Below are 26,469 nucleotides of genomic sequence, written 5' to 3' on the forward strand. Positions count from 1 at the left end.
TCCCTCTACATGTGTTTTTTACGTGCCATATTGTTAGAAGATGCCATTTTAAAAGTTGTAAAGCTTAATTTTAAAAAAGATCTCTATTATTTTTGTCTTGCAAATACTTAATTACTTCTAGCTATATGCTAATAAATATACCATCACATTTTGTAGCCCTTAGCAATATCATTTTTATTATTTTGGCATATATGTATATCACTGACGCTCATAGCAGTCCAGCTAACGTAGTCAGTTTCTGTAGATAGCCATACACAGACAGCTAGCTAGCTATTTTTTGCTTTTCTCCCCAAGTTTTCCATGCAGATGCATTTATGCTAGCCATTGTTTTTTGCTTCTTCTCGTGTTGTCTCCAAGCTAGCCACAATAAAAAATTAGTAAGAAGGCATAGATTTTGTAATAATCCTGCAATTTTTAGCTACGATACTCTGCTTAACAAATTTTCATTTTATGCATCATACCTTTTTGTGTTAGCTATACAGCAACAAAACAAAATATTTTATTCTAGTAGTAAAGACGATTTTCAATGTTTACGTTTTGACGGTATTTCCACGACGACCAGCCCTGTGAATTCAAAGTACTGAAAGTCGTCCCGAAATTGCCGACGTTCGTCAAAGGCCGGCAAAAGAAAGAGGTCGTCAATGAGGTTTACAGGCACTTCAGGGGTCAAGACGGTATATTCTCCTTTACTCTGGAGATTTAAGTTAAACACTTATATATACCTTAACTAATATCTTTTGCAAACGTGTTTTTTTATTCATTGGCAACTTTGACTTTGTTTCCCTTAGAGCCGCAAAGTTGATTTTTCAGTCTGAAAAAACTTAGAATATAGATTATACTTAACAGATTAAACTGGAGTAAAGGGGTTTTCCTTTGTCTACGACAAACCTAATAAAGCAGTTTTGTCGACCTCGGCATACGTATAGGGCGGCATAAAAAAGCTGTTCCTAAATCAATGTAGCTCTGCTTTTAGGTTGGCAATGCCGGATTTTGATGTGAATTCACAGGGCTGAAGGCCTTTGTATAAAATATGAAAACACGACAGGCGATAAAAATAGCAATTGGACTAATACGCATTTTATTATTAAGCTTGCTGCTCAGTGACTAAACAGGAGGGGTTTTACGATTTTGCCGTCAGCCTGTTCAATTTTCTCTCTCTGTAAAACAAGCAACAAAAGCTCATTTTTTATTAGTTATGCTATGAGTTTAAAGTATTTACAATTCAAGCTCAAATAGAGCCTATTTTGTGATACGGTATAAATATTCACTCTTGTGGCTTAACCGAAAAAGGTAATTAATTAATACGGTAAACGACAGACTGCAGCCTGTTTATTTTTTTTCACCTGAAGTAAAATGGGTGTTATTTTTTGAAAATAACATTTCCAACGTACGTACCTGAATCCTGATGGTCAATGTAGTTTATTGTATTGACCGCTTTACCCGTCATTGTTTAACATTAGCTTTGCAAAAAAATGCTGGGGGCTTACAAATTTTTTCTAATTTTGTACAAATTAAAGACAACGGTAATTTTCAAATTTTCTTTTTCCTGAAAAATAACACTGCACAAAAGATGTAACGAAATAAACTTTAGTCTTTCTAGGGTTCACAACATAAGAAAGTAAAATTTTGAAATAAGCGCGTAGTTTCTCAGGTTTAGTTTTCGATTAAGCGCCCCCTTTTATCAGGTGGGCGCTTATTCGAGGGGAGCGCTTAATAAGTGCTGGGCGCTTATTGAACTTTGAGGAAATTACCTGGGCGCTTATTCAAGGGGGGCTCTTAAAAAATCTTGGGCGCTTAATTGGATCATTACGGTAAGTAAAATAAAATATTGCTATACTTTATTGACATAAACTAGCTCTTTTGCAAAGATTTTTGTTTGATTAATCCTTATTTTTATTGCACATTTTTTATTAGAAATCTTTATACTCAAAAAAATGATGGTACTTTTTATTTCATTATATTTCAGTCTTGCGTTTGTGAAAAGTAATAAAAAATGATTGTTGTCTTTCATCCTCTGGTGCAAATGCTGGGCAAGCAAGGCGGAGTGTTTTTATTGGCTTGTAATACGTTGATGATTAGAAATTCGCTTTATGTACATTTGAGAACCCTAGAGTAGGAGAACTTGGTTGCTGGCCTTCGTGTCTTAATACGCTTTAACTCAGTCGCAGATCGATAAGCAATAAATCCAGCTTCGTTATAACATTGGTTCCACATCTCCATCGCTGTACAGCCATATCTTGTTTTAGTCTCGTATTCCCGCATGACTTCTCAGGAAAGGCCTTTAAGTTTCGTGTGCATGTCGGCATCTGACGAGGTGTATAGGTAACAGACATAACGGTAAGAAAATGTATTTCACAAATCTTTCTTAAAATAACTACACAATGATTCGTATAAATATTATCATCCAAATAAACAAAGTTAACCTAAAATTTTTTACCAAAAAAAAAGAAAGATAATTAATTATTATTTAAATAATTATGTATTTCGTTTTAGTACTACCTATCTCTCCCAGCGAAAACACAAGTGAAAATATCGTTGATTAAGAAAACAGCTAAATCATGGAAAAAGTTTTCTCGAAAGGAACTTTTGTGATTTTTGACACAAATCACAAGCTAGACCCGATATAAAAATTTGCTTGTCCCCACAAAGAATATTAAAATAGGCTATTGGGGAATGTTCAATTTTTTATCTTAGGTAATTTCTTTCGCGGAATATAAAAAATCTTCGGTATAATATTTTCACCCTCCTTATTTCGTGTACCAATCGTAAATATTTTGATTTCATCCAAAACTGGTAATTAATAGTTTACTTAAAATTCTATTTCCAGATCTCCTTAAACATATAGAAAATAACATCTACGGCTATCAAAAGAGTTCATTCTGGCAAAAAATCATTTAGATGATCATTCGCAAAAGTTTTTACCTTTGAAGTATATGTTTGTTGTACCAGGGTATCGCACGAGTTCCATCTTCATATAAAAAACGCTACAGACCCTGGGACCGGTGTTAACACAAACTACACACGCAAACCGAAATAATAAACAAAAATACATCTACACAGCTCCAAGTAAAGTTGAAACACAAAGTGTGGACCATGATAAATTCAAATTGACAAATATTCTTTTTTACTAAAAATTAAAGATGTGTACCTTTTAAGTTAGCTAGTAAAAAAAATAGAGCTGAGAAAACAACAGCGACTGCTAACATTTCATAAAAATATATTTACGAGAAAAAACGCTCGTGTTCTTCACAATTGCGATTAGACTCGGTTTAAAAAGTTATTGATTCAAAACTTGTTGATCTACTTAAGTCGTATACAAGAGTACAAAAACATTCCAGCACGACGTTATCACTGTTTGCGAGAACTATACATAACATTATATTGAAAATCATTAAATTTCGGCGATCAGGCAGATGCACAACAGTGTAACATAACATACAAAAATAGACATGTTCGCTTACAAATTAGCTGTGTTACACGAGAAGAATCATCATTTACAGACGTGTTAAAATGCCGTCAACAACAACCCCATCCTTTTCCAACACTTTTCGAATCAAGAACCAGATCAGGAGTTTGAGATGGTTTCAACCCCTCTTCATGTTCGTAACGATCCTTCAGATTTTTTGCCATCCTCCAAAAAGCTTCTTCTATATTTGAATTTTCCTACGCAAAAAAATAAATGCTTCTTTTTACTTTAGTAAAACAAAATACGCTGATAGTAAGAAAAAGGAGTACTCGTGATTAGCGAGTCCTGAAGAGATATCTAAAAGGTTTAATAGAACAAGAGTTCAATATATCCAGAAGTTTTAAAAGAGATTTTAAGAAAAGAAGTAGAGTTTGGTTCCTTTTTAAAAGAATACAGTAAATTAAATTTAATTTTGGGAAATTTACGGTAACGTAACTTTCAATGTTATAAATGGAAATTATGAAAAAGTCACGCAAACATTAACTTTCATTGTTATAAATGGAAATTATTGAAAAGTCCCGGTAACATTGTTTTAGTGAGTCCACAAACGGGAGAAAATTGATATGAAAGCGTGTTGCGGTTATTTTTAGAAGTTGATTAATTTTCGTAAGGTCCGACAAAAATACATTTCGCTAAGATTAATTTCAGTTGTGTTGAGATATTTTGCCAAATGTTTTTTTCGTGAATGAAAGATTGTTCGGTTGTTTGCAAAGAATTATTTTCACAAATCCAGTTTTAAATTTAATGTATTAAATATATAACGGAAAGTTTTAACGTCCTTGGGGATTCTATCCTAACGGCTGGCTCTTATTCCAATCCAACTGTAACTATGTCACATTACCGCTAGTGATACGTATAGCATTGCTGTAGCGTGCTTGCCTGACACAAAAGCTGATCAGTGGCTAGTAAATGACATCAAATGGGCTGACAACACTACATTTTTTAAGTGCGCCAGAGTGGGGACCCTAGAACCTTTATGATATAAAGCCCAATACGCTACACTATCTCTGCTAAATAGAAATTTTTTTAAGGCTCATTTATCGAGATAAGGTACCCTTTAAGTGAGCTTCCTCTTATATCGCAGAGGCTGGCCAGAAAAATTACCTGAGAAAGAGGAAAAACTAGTTTCTACATAAGTTATTGCGCAGTTAAATAGTTAAATTTCAAGTTATAAATTACAAGAAAAGGTTATTTCTAGTTATTTTGCGAAGTTTTATATTCGTGAATTGACCTTTCTGAGAATTTTATATAAAATTCCTGAAATTTGTGAAAATTATCTAATGATTTAAAAATATTTTGAAATATACTGAGTGTGTTTCAAAAGGAGTGCCTGTATCGTTAAGGCAAGCTAAAAATTGAGTTCGCATATTGAAAGCAGATGCAAAGCTAGATCATAACTTCCTACATGAGTAAAGCTAACCTTGGCTGATGTTTCTAAAGTATCACCAATTTCAAAGTGATTTGCAAAACTGTTTGCTTCTGCAGCACTGACGTCTCTTTTGTCTTCTAAATCACACTTGTTGCCTATTAACATTTGGTGCAGGCATTTTCCAGCATACTTTTTCACGTCTTCCAGCCATCTACTCATATTTTTAAAAGAGTCTGCTTTTGTTATATCATACACTAACACAACACCATTAGCTGAACGATAATAACTCTGTGTGATTGTTCGAAAACGTTCCTGCCCTGCAGTGTCCCATATTTGAAGCTATGGAAAGAAATGTTCATAGATTTAAAATTACTAAAATGATTAAGAAAATAAAAGATGATGTGCAACTGTTGTCAACGTCAAAGTCAATTTACTAAAAAATTTCATTCAAAAATTCACTCTGGTAAATAATTAATTTTATTTTAATATCCTAATACAAGTTATAATATATTTAAATTATAAGCAATGTTTATTAAGTGCAGGCCTTGTGATGGTAAAAAAAATATATAATTTACATATACTGCAACGATTGATTATAAAACCTGGAAAAGGTTAGGAAAAAAAATTCAGTAAGATTCATTTTTAGTTAATCCTAACAATTCAGTGGGCAGCACAGTAAATACCATTTTTAAGCATTTCATTGAAAGTGAATTGGTAAAAAAGTCTAGAGTTTGAATTTATTCAGATTGAACCATTTTCTTCTTATTGGAACAGTTTTTTGAGCACTTTAGCAATCTCCATTCACATTTTTTTACTTTAAAGCAGTTGAGATTTTGATTAAAATTCTAAAGTAAAAGGGTGAGTTTTTTAACTTTTTTTCTGCTAGAAGAAACGAAAATATCATAGTTGTTGGCGTTTGTTCTATGAAATATCCAAAAAAATAATTTTAGAATAGTCAGCCAGCTAGCCAGTCAGTTTTGGATAGTAGCTATGCAATTAAAAAAAAGAGACTCAAGATATAAGTAAAAATAATGTAAAAGATTATTCAAGCCACACCTTTATTCTTTTATCATCAACTTGCATCGTTTTTAATGTGAAATCAACTCCAATGGTACTCGCATGTCTTTCAACAAATGTGTTGTATTTAAAGCGGTGCACAATGGCAGTTTTGCCAACACCAGCATCTCCAATTAAAACAATTTTAAAAAGGTAGTCAAATTCAGTATCAACGTCCTCTGGAACTTGATTCCGTTTCATTATTCTAAATGGAAAAACTATAATTTTGAAGCTGTACTACCACAAAAATATATAGATAGTATATATTTGGAGAATTAGTGACCAATCTTAAAACAGTCAAACAATATCCCCTGCCAAAAACAAGGCAGGAAATAGCAATAGCTGCTATACTTTTGATAACTTTTTAGATCAGTTACTCAGTTTTAGATCAGTTAAACATCTAGGAAGCTCTTTCATATGAAGCCAACTTGTTTTTCATAGGAGGTATAGTGAGGGCTGCTATGTTCTGATATGAAGAGTGTGTGAAAAGTAATTTTTGATTTAAAGTTGTTCCTTAGATACAAATACATAGTGATCCTCACTAGTAAGCTTTTGGCTGGTTTTCCACCAGTTTCTTAATCACTCTGGCATTTTCGACTGATTGGTCTTTCTTTCAAAAACAGTTTCTAAAGATTTTTAGCTTGGGACAATTTCTAGTAGTGTATCCATAAAGTTCTATTTTTGGCATTAGAAAACAAGTTTTCTGACTTTTTTGCCACATCTTACTACACAAAAGTATGAAAATTCACTTTTGTTATGGGCCATCCTATGATTGCTAGGTCTGTCCTTATATGGCACCCTCTTAAAAAAACTAAGAATTCGTGAAGAAAACTTTGTTCTGAATACAAACCCTCCCTGACCTTCTAATCGAGTAATTTATAGCTCTCGTTTTGAGTATGTCTTATTTTAAACACCGTGCAAAAGTTAATTGTTTCTGGCGCTGTAGTAGAAATTAATCACATAACTTTAATATGTATCATAAACTGCGGGAAAACAAAAAGAGCTCCGTGATGGAGTTTAATCATGAAGTTAGATGTTCTATGCATCTGTTTATACAAAAACAACAATCCATAGACAAGGGTTGGTGTGGAACACTAATTTTTATTCTGGTGGCGATATTGGGGATGATGGCGATAATAAAATAGGGCAGTAAATGCTAGCCAATATCAAAGGATTTGAAAGGTATAAGACCTATAAATTTGGCAATTTTTAAAATGGCCATTTATTTGTTTAACAACGCATATTACGCATACGATACAGGCTCCAAGGTTAATCTTTTTTGCGTATCATTTCGCAGTAGAAAATTGGGGGACGTTTTAAATTGTGAACCCCAAACACAACGATTGTGCTTTTACGTGTAGCCGAAATAGTATGCATGACTAACTGTTATTTTCCTTTTTTTTGAGGTCATCACAAGCAAATAGGCAAAAATATGTATCGATTTCAATAAAAAAATCTTTGTCAACGTGGCTTAAATAGAAGTTCAAAATTCAATGGAAAGTTCAGCTACATTTTAACAAAATTTATACAAACAGCAGCATGTTTTTAAAATTGTTTGAATAACACTTGCGTCATAAAGAAAAAAATTTATTAAATTCAGACCTGCTATGGTTTTCAATTGTTTTGTCAAATAAAGAAATTATCTACAATTAAATCCATGATAAAATGCCTGTAAGTGCAGTTTTGCAGGGTTGCTTATCCATGCTCCGTCTGCGTTCACCTCCGCATTAGTTAGGAACTGCATGACTGAATTCCTTGTGAAGACCTGATTACCCAATGACAAAGGGGTCAGGCAAAAAAGATTTATGTCTACGTAGTTCTTTTAACTAAGTCGGGAGTCTGTGAATTAGCTAGGATGGTCACGTTGGCTATGAATAAGGTTGCTCATCAATTTAAGGACCAGGATTATTCAATAATTCGTGTTCGACCAAGAAAAGATTATTTTTGATTAGGAAGTAATCTGTTAACGGAGGTACATTCTCCCGATACCTCACGTAATTCAGGTACACAATCGCATACCTCAAAAAATGGGAAGTCTGCATGGTATGTTGCAAGGAATTACATTTTGGGAATGTTCCAGGCATGTTGGGGAAAGTGCGCCAATTTCCGACGACAACCGCCAATTTAATTCGAAAAGTGGCCCGCACTTGCCCTTAGGCATAAAGCATGACAACATGCGCAATGATTCGAGTTGTTGTTGGAAATCCTCAATGATGATGGTGTGGTGATGTGTGAAGCATGTGAAAGGGGTTTATTAAGATATTCTTTCTTATTCTCATTCTCTGGAGGGAAAAAATGAAGACAATAATGAAATTTGTTTAAATAATGAAATTTTTCATGCGGTGGTAAATATACATGTGGCCGGCCGATGTTAAACTGAGGTACGACTTCCTTTGGCCTTATATATGCGTTTGCGGCTTATCTGCACTCTCTTCCAAGTGATTACGTAATTCAGATAAGCACGCGCCACAGCTGTTTCGAAGCGGACAAAAATGTTACGAAAAAATAATTCGAATTACCCTCTCAGTTAAAACAAGATATCTCAAGAACGAAATAAAATTTTTATATTCTGTAAAAAGAATAATAATCTCAGATAAATTGTCCATATTATTAAAAGAAAAAAATTTTTGGACACCTGTCCGAAATTGGTATATTTAGGCCAAAATGTCTAAAAATGACTTAAAAATTATCATTTAGATGAGTGTCTTCCACAATATCTCTAGAATAAAGTTAAGGAAACATGTTTTTTATGGTCCACAGATTAGGTTAAATATCTGGAATAAAAATTAATTAATTTTATTACTGTCCGAAATTGTCCAAAGGGTTATTTTTGGGCCAAATGTGAGACCTATGTGAAAAACGACCTTGAGCCTCAATGTATGCTTAAAGTTTGTTTATTAACTGAATAAAAAACATTACTTTGGATTCTAAGGCCATTAAAGATGATGTAGATGACATATTAGTCTGTCCGAAATTGTCCAAACGGTTATTTTTGGGCCAAATGTGAGAAATTATGTGAAAAACGGCCTTTAGAGCCTGAATGTATGCTTAAAATTTGTTTATTAACTGAATAAAAAACATTACTTTGGATTCTGAGGCTATTAAAGATGATGTAGATGTAATATTTATCTGTCCGAAATTGTCCAAAGGGTCACTTTTGGTCCTAAGGGTTTTCGGGCCAAATATGTGACATCATACATTTAATAAAACGTCATTCAGAGTCGACAGTTTCAACATTTTAGTTTATCATGTTAGTAGAAAATATCTCAAGTTGTGCATAAATAGTTTATTTATTATATACATTAAATATATACAAAGCAATCATGTTGTGTTTCTTTATAAATTGTATAAAATAGCACCCAATCTTGTGATAAAGCCAAGATTAGCTAGCTAGCTAGCCATAAACATCTTTGATTTCAACAATTTTATCTTGAAAGAGCCCACCAAAGTCTTAACTAAATATAAAAAAGAAGTATTAAGTGATTTAGCTACAAAACACGATGCAAAATGCAAAACTGTAGGACCAAAAAATAGCTACTCTTTACAGAAAAATACAAAACAGAAGAAAAAAGATTAAAAAAGATAACAATTAGCCACGTTTAAAGTTTTACAAGCTATAAAACAATTTCTTAAAACCAAGGGTGATATTATAGCAAAAAAAAATATTAAAATCCCTACAAAATAAAGTAGTTTACTGTTTTTCCCTTACCTCGTGCTCTGCCAAACTTTAGCTAGCTTCAAAATTGCTAAGACACTGTTGTCTCGCTTATTCCAACATTTTTAAAAAATCCCAGTTTCGGATTAGAATTCCCGGGTCGAGCAATCAAGTCAAAAGTAAACACCGGGTTGCCGTAATTTTGCTGGGAAAAACCATAACTACTAAAACATTAAACGCCATCACTGTGACTTGCTTAGAAGTTTAGATAATTATTTAATTAAACAGAAAAGGGATCACACTACATCAAATTGCTGTGCACCACTTTGGCAACTTTTTCTCCTCTTTTTTAGCGCCTAAAGAAGACTTTAACTTAAAATTTAAGTAGTATATAGTTTGCGAGACGAACGGTGCACGGTACCGGCCAATAGAACCATGTTTCCAGGCCCCCCCCATACCAATTTTCAAGTCCGTAGCTAGTAGCGCAGTGTTGGCACAAGGTTGGAAAGATGGTATACTTTCGCCAAAAATAATGTTTTTTTTAGTTTTGTGTGTTTTGTTCGACGAAATAACTCGAAATTTATAACACACATGTATAACATATTTATATATTTAAAAAGGGGAAAAGTAGAACGTTTTAATACTTTTTAATTCAGTAAAATTAAAACAACACAAAAAAAGTTTCAATAACTTAAAAAATGATAAAAACACAAAATTTCCAAAAAAATTGTGGAAGCCATCTTAATTTTGTCCGCGATTTGACCGTAGCGAAACAGCCGTGGCGCGCACTTGGAGGTAGAAATGTAAACAACCTAAGCAGACACAACCTCTATTTTTGCGCACATATCTTTTTGGGATCGCATTACGTAATGTTATATGTGTGTGCAGGAAAAACATGGCACTATATAATTTGAGTGTAGCTATGATGAGGCGGATTAAAATTATCCACAACAATATTTTACTTTATATAGTAAGATAACGATTCACTATAACGATTCACTATATTCACTATATGTACACATTAGAGGAGTGCAGTTGGGAAAGAAATTGAATTACAGCTTTTATTGTATTACATACGTTATTATTGTACTAAAAGAACTTACTGCTGTTCATTTCCCTCAAGCTAGCTTCCCCATCAGCAGGGAGGCATTATGAAAACACAAAAAATGCTAACATCAGCGAAACGTCAATTGAGAATATAAGGATTATACAGACTACCCCCCCCCCTAACATAGCCGATAAGCCCGTTGAATTCTTCTTACAAAGATTAGTTTATCCCAGGCCCGGCGGAACCGGAGGGGGCTGGGGGGGCTTAATCCCCCTCACTTTTTTGCCAAGAAATAATATTTTTTTATAAGGTGATCATATGTATTAATCATTTAATAATTGATCCATATGCTGTGTATGAGATCAACAAAGCTTCCAGCTCGTACCTCCATTTCGATTCTTAAATTCCAAAAGGATAGGACTGACAAACTAAACCTGGTCAAAATTGCCAACGCATTTGTTCAATCGCACGACAACAGAAAGGGAGTATTCGGGAAATATACAAAGGAGGACTGGCTGTCGTTATATAATATAGACTTTCTCTGCATTATCTTTATTTTGCTTCGATGTTACTATTGCTTATTTTGAAAATTTATCTTACATAAAATATGGCGTTTCTTCTATATTTCTAAATATAATTTTGTGAAGGCTTTCGCGCGCAATATTTCGGCATTTAAAGTATGTTTTAGCCAATCTAGAGGGCCGAAAGTTTTTAAAAAAATTTCGGTCGTCCTGAAATACTGAATAATTTACCCTCTTTACTTTCAAAATTGCTCCGCTGGGCCTGTTTCCGCTCTTTATTCTTGTCATCATTATCTCAAAAGCTCTGGGGTCGACAATACCCGTTTCTCTATGCATGGAGAGCTTGGACGCTAATCAAAATAATGTATAGAACCATGTGCCTTCGATGGACGGGTAAGGAGATATTGGATCAGACATTGTACTAAATAATCTTTCTATGAGTTCGTTTCACAGTTGATTGTTTATTATCCTTTTTTGATTTGATTTCTTAAATTTGAATCTTTTTTTCAAATTGGAGGGTCTAATTAGTTGCAATTTTTCATTTAGAAGAAACTAATTGGCCAATATATTGTTAAACAAATCCAAATTTTGAAATCTTAAATATGACAATTCTAATTAAACAAAAAAAGAATAAATACACAATTAAATTTTTCGGATTGATAAATCGTCAGCCCTTTTGAGCGACTTTGGATTTTTGTGAAGGCACGGTTATTGCCGTTTTTCTATCACCTGTTTTAGCCCATTAATTTTTTTCAAAACATTCGATTTATAAAATAAGGTATGTTTGTTAAGCAATTCTAGCAATCTGAAAACTCAATCTCTATCCTACACTTTTCTGCGTTTTTATGGCATACAGACATTGATAAGTTTCTTTATGCCATAAAAACGTGCGATCGTTCTTAAGGCGCCTTAACTCTGAAGTATCTGGAGGAAATGAAAAAAACTAATTTTTTACAAACAGCTTGACAAGGAACGAAATCACACGCGAGACAAATATATTCTCCCCTAAATCATTTCAGGCATTTTATAATACAATCACTGATCTCCTGTACAGGCATCATTTTACCTTGACATCAATCGGAACAACGTTTTTGGACGTTTTAGCTACATTAGCCTTCATTACTTTTTTCTTAAGCTCACACTTTGAAGAATTTTTAAAGTTATTAATCATCCGTTTGTTTTTCAAACCATATTTTTCAGAACACTTAAAGTTTTCATAGTTTTCCATCGTTCGTTTTCTTTTTGATTCATATTTCTCAGAAATCTTTAATCGCCGGTAATTTTCATTAGCTGTTTTCTTCTTCTGCAACTCATACATTTCATTTTTGACAGCAACCGTATGACCAATCTGTAACATTTCACAAAATCAATATGACAAGGTGTTGTCCTGCCATCTTCTTATATGAATTTGAATGTTAAACATTGTATATCATACACAAGGGATTGGAAACCATTTAAATAAGTTGCTTTAAAATACTTCTCAATTATTATCAGGGATCTAACTTCTAATAGCATTGATCGATAACCTTCCCTTCACCTGCAACTGTAAGAATCAAATAAAAAAAATGCCATTTATTTAACATGATACTGAGTGTATAGCCTTCAATAATCAATAGAATCCCATTAGCCTTGGCGCTTTTATTTGGATAAAATGTGTTAAATGATCTAGCATTGTCTATGGGTAATATCTTTCCTTGACAATATTCCAATTTAACAACTTGGAAGTTCTTATTTCCAATACAAACATATTTTGGTAGCTCCTCTAAAGAGAAAAATTAAGTAGTTTCAAGATTCATGTATATCTTATTACCGTCAATAAGAACATTTATATCTGCTTTAGTCCATACACTGATGGGTCTAAACATAGACCATGCAATCGCATGTACCAAATCTGTATTACCGAATCTGATATTTCCTTGGTTGTACGATCCAATAACAGATTTCATTTCTTTATGTTCTTGTGGGCCAGGGTTTGTTTCTACATCATTACTCAATAGTAAAATCAGTTTTAAATATGACTGCGTCAATGGCAAGAGAATATGGTCAGTAAGCCAGCCTGACAAGACTAGTGGTCCAACTCATTCTGACAAAGCTAAACAGCCAGAATCAATCCGACAACACAACAACCAGAATATGATCACATTCACTACATCATGGACAACAAAAATGGAGAAGACTGCCACAATTACGTTTAGCTATTGGGAGGCAAAAATAGGCACACAAAAACAACCTTGTTAATGCTTCAGAAAATACAGAAAGGAAAATTGATGTAACCAACTTGTTTTTTTCTTTCCTGACTGTTCGACTCAAGAAAAGACGTTGATGCCATCAGCACTGCCAGCCTGTCGTGGCCACTTTGCCCAAGAAATAATTAAAAAAGCTACTGTTGTGTTAGAGTGTGTCCATGCATCGAACTATGAAAGTTTTAATGAAAAAAGGAAGATATGCCGACTGTTTTAATCATATGCGAACTCTGTCTGCAGATGAACAAATTTGTAAAGAGATTATGTTATTTTCTAAAAAATCCCGGAATAATATTTTGTAAATACTTTGGATGAGTTTCAAAACTCTATTTAAGAAAATTAAACACTCAAGCAGAACTTGATAATTAGCCTGTAACATGATAGTTAGCAGATGCCGGAATAATTATACGTACAGTATAATTAGATGGTGTAGTGGTAGCACATTCGACTTGTAATCAAAAGTTTTCAGGTTCGAGTCCCCACTCCGGCGGCGCACTAAAGACCGCTAACTACTGACCGCTAACTATTATTCGGCCACGGAACGCACTGGTCACACGAATGATTTACCATGGTCGAAGAGAAACAGATTGTTTACAATCTGAGTTCAGATTGGTCTTTCAACTGGCAGATATCAAAATTAAACATCATTATTAGCTTTTGAGAGAACGGAAATTTTCCGAGATTAATTTTTTTTGTCTGGAAACAAATAACTAAGAAGCGCCCCGAGGCAACCCCGTGCGAAAAGGCCCTTTTTTTCTTTTTCTGATAATCTCACCGTCCGAGATTGTTTGAAGGAAAAAAAACACTAGGAACGAGGTTGCGCCTCGAGGAGATTATAGAATTACAATATTTGTTGCAGTTTACAATAGGCGTCCGGGCAATTATCGGTGTATAGCAAATTTTCTTAATAATGTTATTAAATAAGCGCCTGGGTGCTTAGCAAGGATTAAAGTATATAGATTTTCTAAATCATTCTTTTACATTTTAACAATTTAAAGGGATTCTGATTATAATTTTATGACTGCCACCTCCCTTTCCCTATTTTTAGCGCTCCTCTCTAATAACCGGCCCCAGCCTCGTCCCCAGGTCATCTTGGATTTTTTCTAACATCGGACGACGATACTCGCCCTCCGGAGATAAAAAAAGAGACAATAGGCACCGGGAACGAGGTTGAACCGGCCCTTGAATTTTTTAAAACATTTGAGACTCGGATAGTTAAGAGAATACGATAATTGATTTTTAAAAAAATATATATATAAAAAAAGTAGAACATAAAATGTAGTATTATCGAATAAATAAATACTCAAAACTAAAAACTGGTAAAATCATCAGTAGTGCAAATGTCAACAGCTTTGAGAAATTATCTAGAAGAATATGGAAAGTCCAATAGAAATTCAGTTCCTGAGTTAAATACGTTATACTTCAAAAACACAAACTTTTACAAGTATTGCAAATTTCAGATCCTTTCACGAAAGATTTCTCTTCTAAAAATTCTAAAGAAATTTTCTAGGAATTTACTCTTAAAGAAGTATTTCCATTTTTTTTGCGATTATGCAGATTTTTCGCTGGTAGAAACCATTGGCTGTTAATCGTGTTATTCAAACGTAAGTTGTCCGGTGTTCGAGTTACCTGGATCTAACCTTGTGTTAAGTAAGGAAACTTGGTACAGAATGTGTTAATACAAACTCATTTCACGTTAAAATGTGAATAAGTGACGTCATCCGCATACCTTTATAGGATCAGACATACATACACAAAACAGGCTAGTCATCTTCATTTTTTCACAGTATACTTTTATTTCTATTAACTGATTCAATGACACTGTTCTTTGGTAGACTTCTGGACATAATATAAAAAAACTGATTTCATTCAAAAGAATAACTTTATGGCATCGTCGGATCAGATCAAAGTTGAAAAGTATTAAAAAATTATTTTTTTGTCACAGGCCCCAATAAAAGTTAGAATAAGTCACAAAATGGCAGCACTCACATGCCCAGCAAAAGTTATGCTTATTATAAAGGATCTGGGGCACTTTGTGCCTTCCTCTCTTGTCCTTGTACATGTGCTTGCTTTCCTCATTGGATAAAAAATATATAAAAAGGATCTAGAATCAAGGGTGTACAATATTATTTACTCCTGCTAGGCAATGTATACGAGTTAAAAATTATTCTACATCTACGCAGTACAGCTAAGACTTCCTGATAAATGTCCACTCGTGTTTATATTACTAGTGTCATATCCGTCAGTGGCGTACGACACAACAGACAAAAGCATGAGAGATATTTCAAATATGTAAAATAAGCTGGATAGGTCATCAAAAAAAAACAATAAAACTTGAAAAAGACGTTACAAAGTTTCTTTGAAGAGAAAAATGTTTAATAACGTGATTTCAACAAACTAAACTTTCCCAATTGATAAATTGTTGAGAAAACGTTTTTTGGTTGTGAAATGATGAAGGTCAATAACGGAAAAATAAAGTTGTATTGTCAAGAACATGAGCAAATTGAAGGTTGAATCAGGTAAAAAAAAAAGTAGTTTTGACAACACAGTCTGTATCTATGAATGTTTTTGGTCTTACTTTGAGAAAATACATGAGCAGTAAAACTTATCGGACAGACGTTTAAAAATACCAGTCCACAAGGCTCAGCGAAACTTTGTTTAAAAGCCCTTTCTTTTTAAACTTCTTTTACAACGCTACCTGTTGCTACAAAAACTATGGTATCGTATAGATGTACAACTGATTGCTCGCGTGCAAAAGAAAGACCAGAAGTTTGTGAATACTACATTGTCGGGACCTGATCATCAATTGGAAATTGCCGAAATACAAATTAGAAATTTAAAAAACAGATTAATCAGGTAAGAAAATTCAGCTTAGGTCATCCTCCTTCCTAGGGGTAAATTCTCTCAAGATGCTAACTGTAAAAAGTGCCCTGGGAGAACGAGAATGGCTGAGGTTACTATTATTTAGTGTGGTATCATATTCTCTCATAATACTGCATACTATATTCTTATAAAACACATACAGGTCTAGTCTAATAATTAAAAAAGTTGTGACTAGCACGAAGACCTGGTTCAAGTTCTAAATGTATTTATGTTGGCATTTTATTAAGACAATAAAAGAATTCCACAGAAAATTAGGAAATAATTTTCACCAATAGCCATAATTGACAGGTAAAGGTGCACGACATAAACTTTTAGGCAGACTGGTGTCTAATTTAACAACAGAAAAGTGTACGACATCAGTAAGTATTATAGTTATGCAACATAGCAAAAATGACAGGTGTCCGTGAAACCTCATTTATTTATTTCCCGAATTTTACAGATAAAATTATATACTTTTTTTTCCAAACCTCTACCTTTAATTAGTTTATTCAAACACCATTGGATAGTTATTCCACCATTTTTTTCGGGCATAAGGAAACACTTTTCTTAAGTGATACCACGATAAGGTGTTTCCCCATGATAAATGTGATGCTGATCTATACTCAAAACTTAATGAAACAACTTGAAAAAATTTTCGATTGTAAACCAAACGCGTTTTTCGATTTTTTGTATCCAAAAAAGCGGGATAAATTACCCTGGGAACGAGGTTGATGTGACGACAAGTAAACATATTTGCTGTGAAAACAAGTAAGATATTATGGCTGTATCAACGAATAAAAGTGACTTCTGTTTTGTGAGCAAAATTTACATTGCAATTCGCTAAGCATTCTCAACTGCAGAGCTTTTTGAGATAAACCTCGGGGTCTTAATCTCAAAAAGCTCTGCGAAAATGTTTGCCAAGCAATAATGTGCCCCTTTTTTCTTAGGACGGGTTATTTCCTCCTAACTGTAATAAAAGTAAACAACCGTATTTCCGGCAAAAAATAAATAAATAAATGCGTAAACTCATCGAAACTTTAAAATAACGGCGTTGCGGTTATGAAGTTTGCTTCATAATCACGAAGTCCGTGGTTCGGTCCTCAGCGCGGACATGTTTAGAAGTGTCTTCATTACAGATACAGGTCAACCTAGGTCATGTGAGCGAAATTGGGTAGGCAATGCCGGTGTTTACCTAATGTATACATTCAGACCCAAATTAATAACAATGTTTTCAACACTGAAGTGGCTATATTTTGTTAAATATTCGAAATAATAATAATAATAATAATTCATGGCTTTCCTTGTATTTCGGACCAACAGACCCCTAATCTTGTCACAACACATTTCTTGACCTAAATTAAGCGTCATGAGAATTACAGTAATGAAAAAAAGCATCCAAACTTTTTAGAAGTCACGTTGAAGAGTAACAGCAGCCTCGTTTCCGGGGTCTCGTGGCTCCTGAGTCCTTATTATGGAACGGTCAACTTTTCACTGCTAGCAAATTTATCAAAATGTCCTAAGGTTGGAGTAACAGTTGACTGCTTCACATAACATAGAGTTGCTATTTTCTGAAAAATGCTGTTTTGATCATAGGTTTGCAAAAGACGATCAAAGGAAAGATCGATACATATTATCACTCGAAACACAAGTTAAACAATTAAACCAAAAAGTGGTCGACTTAAAAAAACAACTCGAAGATTCTACCGCACTTGTCGATCACACACGTGCGGAGCAAAAAAAGCATGACAACTGTAAACTTCCGCCACATTTTGACGAAGCTTTTTACGATGTCCAATCGAAAACGAAAACCACTCAATCCAAGTTGTGCATCATACTGTAACATCGCAATATCGTTCCCAGGGTTTAGGGGCTTCTAGGCTGTTATTACGGAGCGGTCAACTTTTTGCCACTACAAACTTCATCGAAAGGCAAAATGCTATGGGAAGGAGGTTGTGAACATCGCTATTCCAATTTTGGATCAATTAATTTTTTCGGAAGAAGAGGACATGAAAACGCATTAGAAGCGAGGTTGTAAAGAAATTGACTCGTGCGAAAAAATGTTTTTATCACCGTGTATAAAGAAAAAGGCGAGAGGTTGAGAACCACAAGTTTTTACACACCATTGCAGGGATTTTTATTCAAATAATCAAGAGAGAGCGGTGGATTACAAACGAAGAACAAATTATGAAATTTAAATTTAACTATTCTCGTTTTTCTAAAAAAAAGGAAAAGAACTTAAGAAAAATAATTATCCAAAAAATACCTATAATTTTTACTATAAAGTTATAAATACAAAATACGGATATTCATTACACTTTTAGGATACTGGCGTCATATGTCATGTCCCTGTAAAAACAAGGTGACAAATATTCCAGAAGGTGAGAAAACTACGTCACCGAGAGGGAACCTTTACAATTCGGTACAACAAGGATAAAGAGTCTTTCCAATTCGAGCAGGGAGTCAAAAATCCGAGTAAAAACTTCTAAGAAAAATGCTGATACAACATACTACAAATACAGTAAAACTGAAGTAACACCTAACACCACGGTATACGTGATAAAATTACGGCATCGAAAACATAAACTGCGAAATATACAAAAAACAACAACACAGTAAACATATATGCATTGACAAAAATGACGTATAAATAAAGATTTTCAAAATAACTATACGTTCTCAGTCCTTGATGCAAATAAAAAAGGTATTATTATATTTCCATACCAACGTTTATACGAGTAAAAAATGTTAATATACCATATGTACAAAAAAAATATTATTTCCACGAAAACAACATTTGTGGTTATACCATTAACATTAAGCTGTCCATTACTGTTGCTAACGATAAAGCTCAAACGCTTATCCATAAAAACATAAACATGTCCAACCTTTTTTCGATGACGTCATCCTAAGTGTTCATCGTAGCAAAATACGAGTCCCCGCTTTCACTGGGGTATTTTGTTGAAATATAGACAGGGACGGAACCAGTTTGAGACTAAAACAAAACCATTATTGTGTAAAAAAGCTCTAATTACGGGCCCGTCGTAAAAACACAAGACTATATGTAACGGTAGCAAGTATCAGCATAATAAAAAAATTAATGAAAACGTGTTTTTTTATCACACCGTCTATAGTTTCAGTGAGATAACAGAGATCGACTGTACAGAAAAATACTGAAGGCGGAAGTGAGTGACAAGGTTTTACTCAGACACAACGAAAAACATAGAGTTACCTCTTCTTGTGCCGCTCTGTTAAAAGCTTTCTGAGATGGCTTTTTAGCTGAAAGGAGAGCAAATATAGCGTAGAGAAACAGTAGCGTATTACCTAGTTAAAAAGCTGAGAAGGAGGTATATAAAATGAACGTGGGAAACACTGCAATTTAATTGGTTATTCTGCTGTAAATAAGTTTGATATGTTGAAAAATTTTCTCACAAACAGCAAAAAAGTTGGAAATGATGTTTAGTCAGTACGAGACGTTTTAGAAAGAAAAGATTTTTGCAATTTAAAAAAATAAATAAATAAATGACTTAATAAACCAGGAAAATAAATTCTGCAACGAAGCATTATTAAGACAACAAAAAAATAAAACTATACTTTTTCTCTTGTTTATATCAAAAAGTTTCAACTCGTTGAGATCGCTATAGCAAGGTTCGTTGATTTCTTCAAATTCACTACTCGTTACCAGGCTTCCACTGTCACTGGATTGATACGACTGCTGACAGGATACCAAATACTGTTTCTAAATATATGGAAGTTGGGCTATGTAGTTATTAGAAGAAGAAACTAAGTCGTAACCAAAAGAGCTAGACATTTTTTTATTGTTGACTACGACTTTAGCCATGTTTAATTTTGTTGAAATAAAAACATCAACAACGCAAAGAAGGAAAGTTTATATGTACCTCTACAGGGGCTGACGAATGCCTAAATAAAGAAAAAATGTTGGATTAAAAAGATGGTAGCTACTTATTAACTAGGTTAACTGCAAACCAACTATTTTGATAATAGCTGAAATTAATCTTAAATTGCATGTTGTTTGAAACTTCCATGAAGGTTCTTCTATCTTCAGCATGCATCTAACCACTACAAAAAACACGCGTGGATACGTTTTACGTCAATGTTGACAGCCTGGCAATAATTAAAATGATAGATAACAATTTCGCTTTGTCGCAGTTTTAAGCTAGCTTAAGATATAAGAAGTTCATTTAACAAATGTTAAATGAACTTCTTATATCTTAATGGATCTCTTACTCAGGACAAAAAACTGACAGTACAAAGCCAAAATTACAGGGGAAACTTTTGTTAAAGCGAAGACAACCCTTGCAGTAAAAAAAACAACACTGGATACGAAACAAAACACAGTGGGAGTAATTAACTTATTCTAGAAAAGTAGTTTTAAAATCAGTGTTTTATATATACTAAAAATCTTCTAAAAAAGCCCTGGCCACTTTTCAAATTTTAATTCTTTGTTGTTGCAAACTAACTATATACCTACAACAATAAAACTTAAAAAAGCTAAAACTCAATTTACCTCTTTTTTCGATAACAACATATAAATATGCCACAAAACACCATTAACACAACAAGGATAAACACAATAATCAAGACATATCGCACATCAAGCCCTGTATCAGGTTTCTAAAGAAGGAAGGAATTTCTTATAGAATGAGTGGAGTGTGCATTCTAAATCAATAATCAGCTCTTTTTGGAAATATTAGTATTTCTTAACAACGTTTCAGCCGAACAACCACTGTTCTGAAACTACATCTAATTAATGTGTTACTTAATATAAGTAAATTGTTTCTAGACTATGATCTAGTTTGGTTAATATATCGGATAAAAAATTTTTGTGTTGAAGCTATGAGTTTTGGCAGATTCAGCTGATCCAGAATGCTATGACTAATACAGTTAGGTTAGATCATGCAAACATAATAGGGATTTCCTCTTTAACTGAGAGAAATTCAGAAAGAAATTCTCACGTAAATGACTTGATGTAAAATTTTGAGCTTTCATTATATATTTTAAAATATTATTTATATGCAGATATGTATAAGTGCATTTAATCGCACTTAATCCAAATCTAAAAAAAAATTAGAGTGCCAGTTTCCACTTGTTTCATAAACTTTTTATCAAATCGAAATATTCTATTGATCTTTACTTAATTTAAAAATTCTTCACATTACGAGTTCTTTCAACCTGCAATTTTACGTTTCCGTTTAGTGTCTAATAATCTCAGTCTCAGTTTTAAAAAGGTTTTATTGGAGTACGTATCCACAATAAATGAATGAATAAGTAAATAAATGGATAGATGAATAGTTAAAAAAGTAAATAATACATTTGCTTTCTTGGTAATTGAAGATATCGTAGTTAATAAGGTCACAGTTGAATTTGTGTGCATCATTTTAGCTGTTGTGTTCTCCAAATGAGGTGTGGTGTGGATGGATGAAGTCATTGGAATAACAGCAGTAGTTGCAGGTTCTTCACTATCTACAAAAAAATTATACATGCGCTCAACACCAAAATTCACCTGTAGTTAACTTAAAGGACTATCCGAGGCTAACGAAGTACAATATCTACTTCTTTAAAACTCTGCTGCAGTCAAACTTATTAAGGTGGCATGCAAAATAAAAATGCAATAAGTAGCTTTTCATGACTGAGAGGCTTGACTTTGCAAATAGGTAGCTATAAGAAAAATCCACTACAAAAATCAAACTATATTATTCAGAAAGGTTAATTAAAAAATATGAGTGGATACTAAATGGAAATGCAAAGCAGAGAGTATATAAACAAACAACAACGACAAAAAACTTACAAAATCGTTTTCCCGAGAGCTTCACAATTAGGCAAGATGTTTCCACAAGTCCTTCCGAGAAACATGAAAGAACAAACTTAATCAGCAAGCCGTCATATAATGACTTTTTAATTCCACCAGCCACAAACTAAAAAAAAAATATGAAATCAACATTACTCATCTATTTTTGGAAAAGCAAATAGACAATTATGTGGTTACTTAAGATGAACTTAAGAAAACAGATAAACATATAATTCAAAATAAACAGATAATGAAAGTTTTTAAAAAAGACATTTTTCTAGAACCAAAATAGTAGCTATAACCCTTTCCATAAATTAATGTGTAGAAAATGAGGTTATGTTAATAATGATAATGTTGCTAACCATTTCTTTCAATTAAATTTCATAAACTACACATAAAGTTTCCTAGGAAACAATATCCAAATTTAAATTAACCTGAACAGACGTAAGAAATTGAATCAGCTGCGATTCTTTATTACTTACACATACTCTTCACCTCTCATAAATTTGATAGTTTCTTTGCCTGGTTAGCTTTGGCTACTTAGCTCAGAGCGGATATCTTATCTAAGAAGTCTGTGATAAGTTCTGCTCTGATGGAGAGGATAATCATCTGACAGAATCAATTTAAAACGAGAGACACTTGTTTTGTTATGAATGGAGTGTTCTTGTGCTTGCTTATAATTAATAATGATGGAATATGTTATCAAAACAATAGGAATAAAGGGGGAGGAGAGCTAGCTATACTATCACATTATATAATTTGTTTCATATTTTTGTATAAATGTATGATAACAATTTTTTTTAATTCTAAAACTATGAACTAACTTGTTATTTTACATTTAAAGTGGTCGAGGTACCACATAAACTTTACTTAAAACTAAATCAACAACAACAATAGCAAGCACCTTCAAAATGACACCATCAAAACTTCCATCAGTTTTGAAATCGTTAACATCTCTACCGCCTGTAAAGAGGATATGCCAGTGCCTTGTATCCCAGTATGTTGAAGTCGGATGTATGGTACATTTTGTGTAATATTTCTTATTCCAATCTTTATTGCGCACAATATATCCAATGAAAGTGGGACCATAATTTTGCAAGGTAAAGGTTGATAAGCCATACCATTGATCATCATTGATAAAAAATTGACATTCTGTAAAAATATGAGATACTTGTGTATCAGCGAAGGTATTTTAACACAATACATACTACGAATTTAATTAGTGCCTATCCATATACATATATATGCCAACAAAACATTATGCCTATTAAAGCTTTACCTTACCACCCCCACCCTGGTTTCGCAGAGTCCCCAAGAAGTCTGTTTTGGATAGGGTTTGCTTTTCCATTTTCTAATTTTAATTAATCAATTATATATAATGGCTGTATTTTTCAACATTTGTACATTCATTTTCATTTTCTCTTACCATTTGGCCTACAGAGATTTTTGATTATATATATTTATTATTTCAGACAGAGCAATCAGGGAATTTGACTGAATTTCGTTGCTCAGAGACATTTAGCGTCTCTATAATAATAACAATGTTTTGATTGTCTGTAGAAAATGGTAGCTTATATTTTTTTCACAACTTCTTGGAAACCTGGGGTAATCACACCTATAATCATGGTAAATACCTAAGTCTTAATGAATTTCATGAAAATTATGTGAACAGGTAGCAAGAATACATGAAATAGCAATGCTTAAACGTTAGCATGATATGGAAATCATATTTTTTTTTGCTTAGAGCCTGTTTTAAAAATAGTTTGAACAGGTTTCAATAAAAAAATATCCTGTAGAAAAAACAACAATGCAACAATTTTGTTGACACACCTAACACCTAACAACAAGCACAAAGATTTTGAAATAATGCAAGTTTATTTTCATCCCTAATACAATGGGGACATGTACATACTACCTTACATAACACAATAAATACCAGAGTTTACAATTTAATTTGCAAAAAGATTGTAAATGAAAAAAATATTACCAAATATTGACTAAGGAGATAAACACAAAACATATTTGCATTTCTACTTAAGTTCATGTTGTTATATATATATATATATATATATATATATATATATATATATATATATATATATATATATATATATATACCTTTTAAACTTAAAATTTATTAAATCCATAAACAAAAAAAAATATTATTTACAAATTCAGGTGTTAACTGTATTGACATTACGTCACAACGTGAATCTGTTTCAGACTGACTGGCGTAATGGATTAAATAAAATTAGAAAACCACTGAAATGCACATGCAATTGTGAGGCAAATAATTTGAAAACAGATAAACAATAACTGACCTCAACTGCTACCTTGATCGAAATACGGCCTGATCCTTAGTCAGTTGTCACATTCATGTTGGAACAGAGATTGACAGCATCAATTTTCCTTTGCTGTTATTTCTAAGCATGTATTTATCTATTAGCCTTATCACGTAAATAATAAAAGCAGGTGGCTTTTTGAGACTTACCAAATTTCGCGTGAGCCAAGTTACTGTAACACATATCTTGATAGATTGTTGCACCATTTTCACATTTACACTTTGAACAGCAGCTAAACCATGAAAATCCTGTTGCACATGTTGCTGCAAATAAATGGCAAGTGTTACAACTTGCCTGAAATATATCGCCTTTTCTATGTCTCTCAATGAAATTTCTATGTGCCAGGAGTAGTTTACAAGTTAGACATAACAAAAGACAGAGTAAATACCAAACCATATTTATTTATTGAAACCATAATATATATATATATTAACCTAATAAAAGATGATTATATATTAAATGTAAAACCTGAAAAGGGGGATTTAAATATGTTTATCCTGGGATAAGGAGATAACAAACCAAAACAAATTGTTATTAGTTATTTTTTTATGGTCACTATACTTTTAGATACTACTGTTAATTTTGACAAGTCATGTGATGACTAGATGTGTAACAAAGAGACCACCTGATTTGGTTACAAAGGTTCAAGGGTTAGGGGGGAGGGGGGGGTATTCCAAAAGCAAACTTGAGCAGTTAAGAGGGAAGGGTTTATTTTAAATTTCATATCAGGGTGCTTGTTAGCCAGAAATTTTCTTGAGTCTTTAAGAATTAGGACATTGGTTGCATTCACAGGAAAAAGTTCCAACATTATATATGGTTTCAGATGCCTAAAACAGCTCTACCGACAATAATTCTTTGTAATATTAATATAACATTATACATCAACATTAAACTCAAATTATTTCAGGTAGGTTTTGAATTTAAATACATCAGCTAAAAAACCAATAACTCATTATATAGATGCATGATTGGAAAAGTATTTTCAATTAGGAATTATCTCCCAAAGAGACAAAATACTGCTTATGTATTGTTATTTTAAATAGAAAACATTCATGGAATATGGTTAATTTATCGAAGTATTTTCCTGCTCATGATTTTTTTTTAAAAAAACTATATACTTTAAGAAATGTAAAAAAATGGAAATGAATGTTCAAACTTTAGAAATATTTTTTCACAAAAACAGCTAGCTAGCTATATATAAAATTAAATGTAAATAGAAGTATAGACACATGACATAATCAAGCTAGAAAAAAACCAAACCTGTAAGAAAACTTCATAAACAAACTTCTTGTCCTTAAAGTATACACATGTCCCCAGACAGTACAAGGTACATTTTAATTTTCTTTATATACTTTGTAGCTAGCTTTCTGTCATATCATGTGCAAATATTAATCAACATCCTGCGGACACCTCTAGCTTTACACAAATACTTAGCTAGCTCTGAAGAATATTTAACGCATGAGTCACGAAAGAATCAAAGAATTTTCTTTGTTTCGTTTTTGTACCCATGTTGACAGTACTACAAACATAGACAATGATAAACACTTGCTAAATATACTTTAAACTAACTAGCTTAGTGGGGATGTTCTGCCCGGATAATGAACATCGGCCTGATTAAGTACGGCAGCTTGCACCGGTTAGGAACAGGGCAGAAAATACATAACCAGGGCAACATAATCAGGACAGGCCGGCTTATTACTCAAAAAATATTATTGGCACTTATAAAAGGGACATATAATCAGGGCAGGTCAGTTTATATACGACAGTGCAATATTATTTCTCATTTATTATAGAACGAACATAATCGGGGCAGGCCGACTTATGTATGACACAGTCAAATATTATTCGAAACTTATAGAACGAACGTAATCGGGGCCGACCGGCTTATGTATGGCATTTTTCTATTATTTCTCACTTATTATAGAACGCACATAATCGGGGAAGGCCGGCTTATGTATGACAGTCAAATATTATTCCGGACTTATAGAACAAATATAATCGGGGCCGACCGCTTTTATATCATTCGTCATCACTTCTGACAAGTGAATAGCCCTGGTGGCAAAGTTGTTGTTGCTCTCAAATGAAACGAAATTTCGCGGCA

General features: G+C 33.1%; 3 protein-coding genes across 3 annotated transcripts; 1 reads left to right on the top strand and 2 right to left on the bottom strand.

Moving 5' to 3' along the window:
- Positions 1-2,332: 2,332 nt before the first annotated feature.
- On the bottom strand, positions 2,333-10,752 carry LOC130625622 (ras-related protein Rab-43-like). Its single transcript, XM_057440720.1, has 4 exons — positions 10,650-10,752; positions 5,892-6,096; positions 4,887-5,174; positions 2,333-3,663 (listed from the first exon to the last, which is right to left on the bottom strand). Exons 2-4 carry the CDS (start codon positions 6,090-6,092, stop codon positions 3,517-3,519), a joined length of 636 nt encoding a protein of 211 aa, XP_057296703.1. The 5' UTR covers positions 6,093-6,096; positions 10,650-10,752; the 3' UTR covers positions 2,333-3,516.
- Positions 10,753-15,737: 4,985 nt separating this feature from the next.
- Positions 15,738-18,278, top strand: LOC130625615 (uncharacterized). Its single transcript, XM_057440716.1, has 3 exons — positions 15,738-15,877; positions 16,088-16,214; positions 17,814-18,278. Exons 1-3 carry the CDS (start codon positions 15,853-15,855, stop codon positions 18,058-18,060), a joined length of 399 nt encoding a protein of 132 aa, XP_057296699.1. The 5' UTR covers positions 15,738-15,852; the 3' UTR covers positions 18,061-18,278.
- Positions 18,279-18,402: 124 nt separating this feature from the next.
- LOC130625614 (uncharacterized) lies at positions 18,403-24,827 on the bottom strand. Its single transcript, XM_057440715.1, has 9 exons — positions 24,518-24,827; positions 22,931-23,178; positions 22,027-22,153; positions 21,550-21,701; positions 20,746-20,852; positions 20,117-20,138; positions 19,812-19,956; positions 19,450-19,496; positions 18,403-19,212 (listed from the first exon to the last, which is right to left on the bottom strand). The coding sequence occupies exons 1-9, from the start codon at positions 24,762-24,764 to the stop codon at positions 19,126-19,128; spliced, it is 1,182 nt and encodes a 393-aa protein (XP_057296698.1). The 5' UTR covers positions 24,765-24,827; the 3' UTR covers positions 18,403-19,125.
- Between the last annotated feature and the right edge of the window lie 1,642 nt (positions 24,828-26,469).

This window comes from Hydractinia symbiolongicarpus, chromosome 14 (assembly GCF_029227915.1).
Source record: "Hydractinia symbiolongicarpus strain clone_291-10 chromosome 14, HSymV2.1, whole genome shotgun sequence".
In the NCBI taxonomy this organism is placed as follows: Eukaryota; Metazoa; Cnidaria; class Hydrozoa; order Anthoathecata; family Hydractiniidae; genus Hydractinia; species Hydractinia symbiolongicarpus.

Coding starts and splice junctions, on each gene's coding strand:
- LOC130625614 (XM_057440715.1), bottom strand. CDS start 24,764: ATGGTTTGGTATTTACTCTGTCTTTTGTTATGTCTAACTTGTAAACTA. Junction 22,154..22,930: donor TTGATGGTGTCATTTTGAAG/GTGCTTGCTATT, acceptor TTTTTTTTTTAG/TTTGTGGCTGGTGGAATTAA. Junction 21,702..22,026: donor GCTCTCGGGAAAACGATTTT/GTAAGTTTTTTG, acceptor ATTTTTTTGTAG/ATAGTGAAGAACCTGCAACT.
- LOC130625622 (XM_057440720.1), bottom strand. CDS start 6,092: ATGAAACGGAATCAAGTTCCAGAGGACGTTGATACTGAATTTGACTAC. Junction 5,175..5,891: donor TTGATGATAAAAGAATAAAG/GTGTGGCTTGAA, acceptor TTCTTTCCATAG/CTTCAAATATGGGACACTGC. Junction 3,664..4,886: donor CTTTAGAAACATCAGCCAAG/GTTAGCTTTACT, acceptor TTTTTTGCGTAG/GAAAATTCAAATATAGAAGA.
- LOC130625615 (XM_057440716.1), top strand. CDS start 15,853: ATGAGCAAATTGAAGGTTGAATCAG. Junction 15,878..16,087: donor CAAATTGAAGGTTGAATCAG/GTAAAAAAAAAA, acceptor GGTATCGTATAG/ATGTACAACTGATTGCTCGC. Junction 16,215..17,813: donor TTAAAAAACAGATTAATCAG/GTAAGAAAATTC, acceptor TTTTGATCATAG/GTTTGCAAAAGACGATCAAA.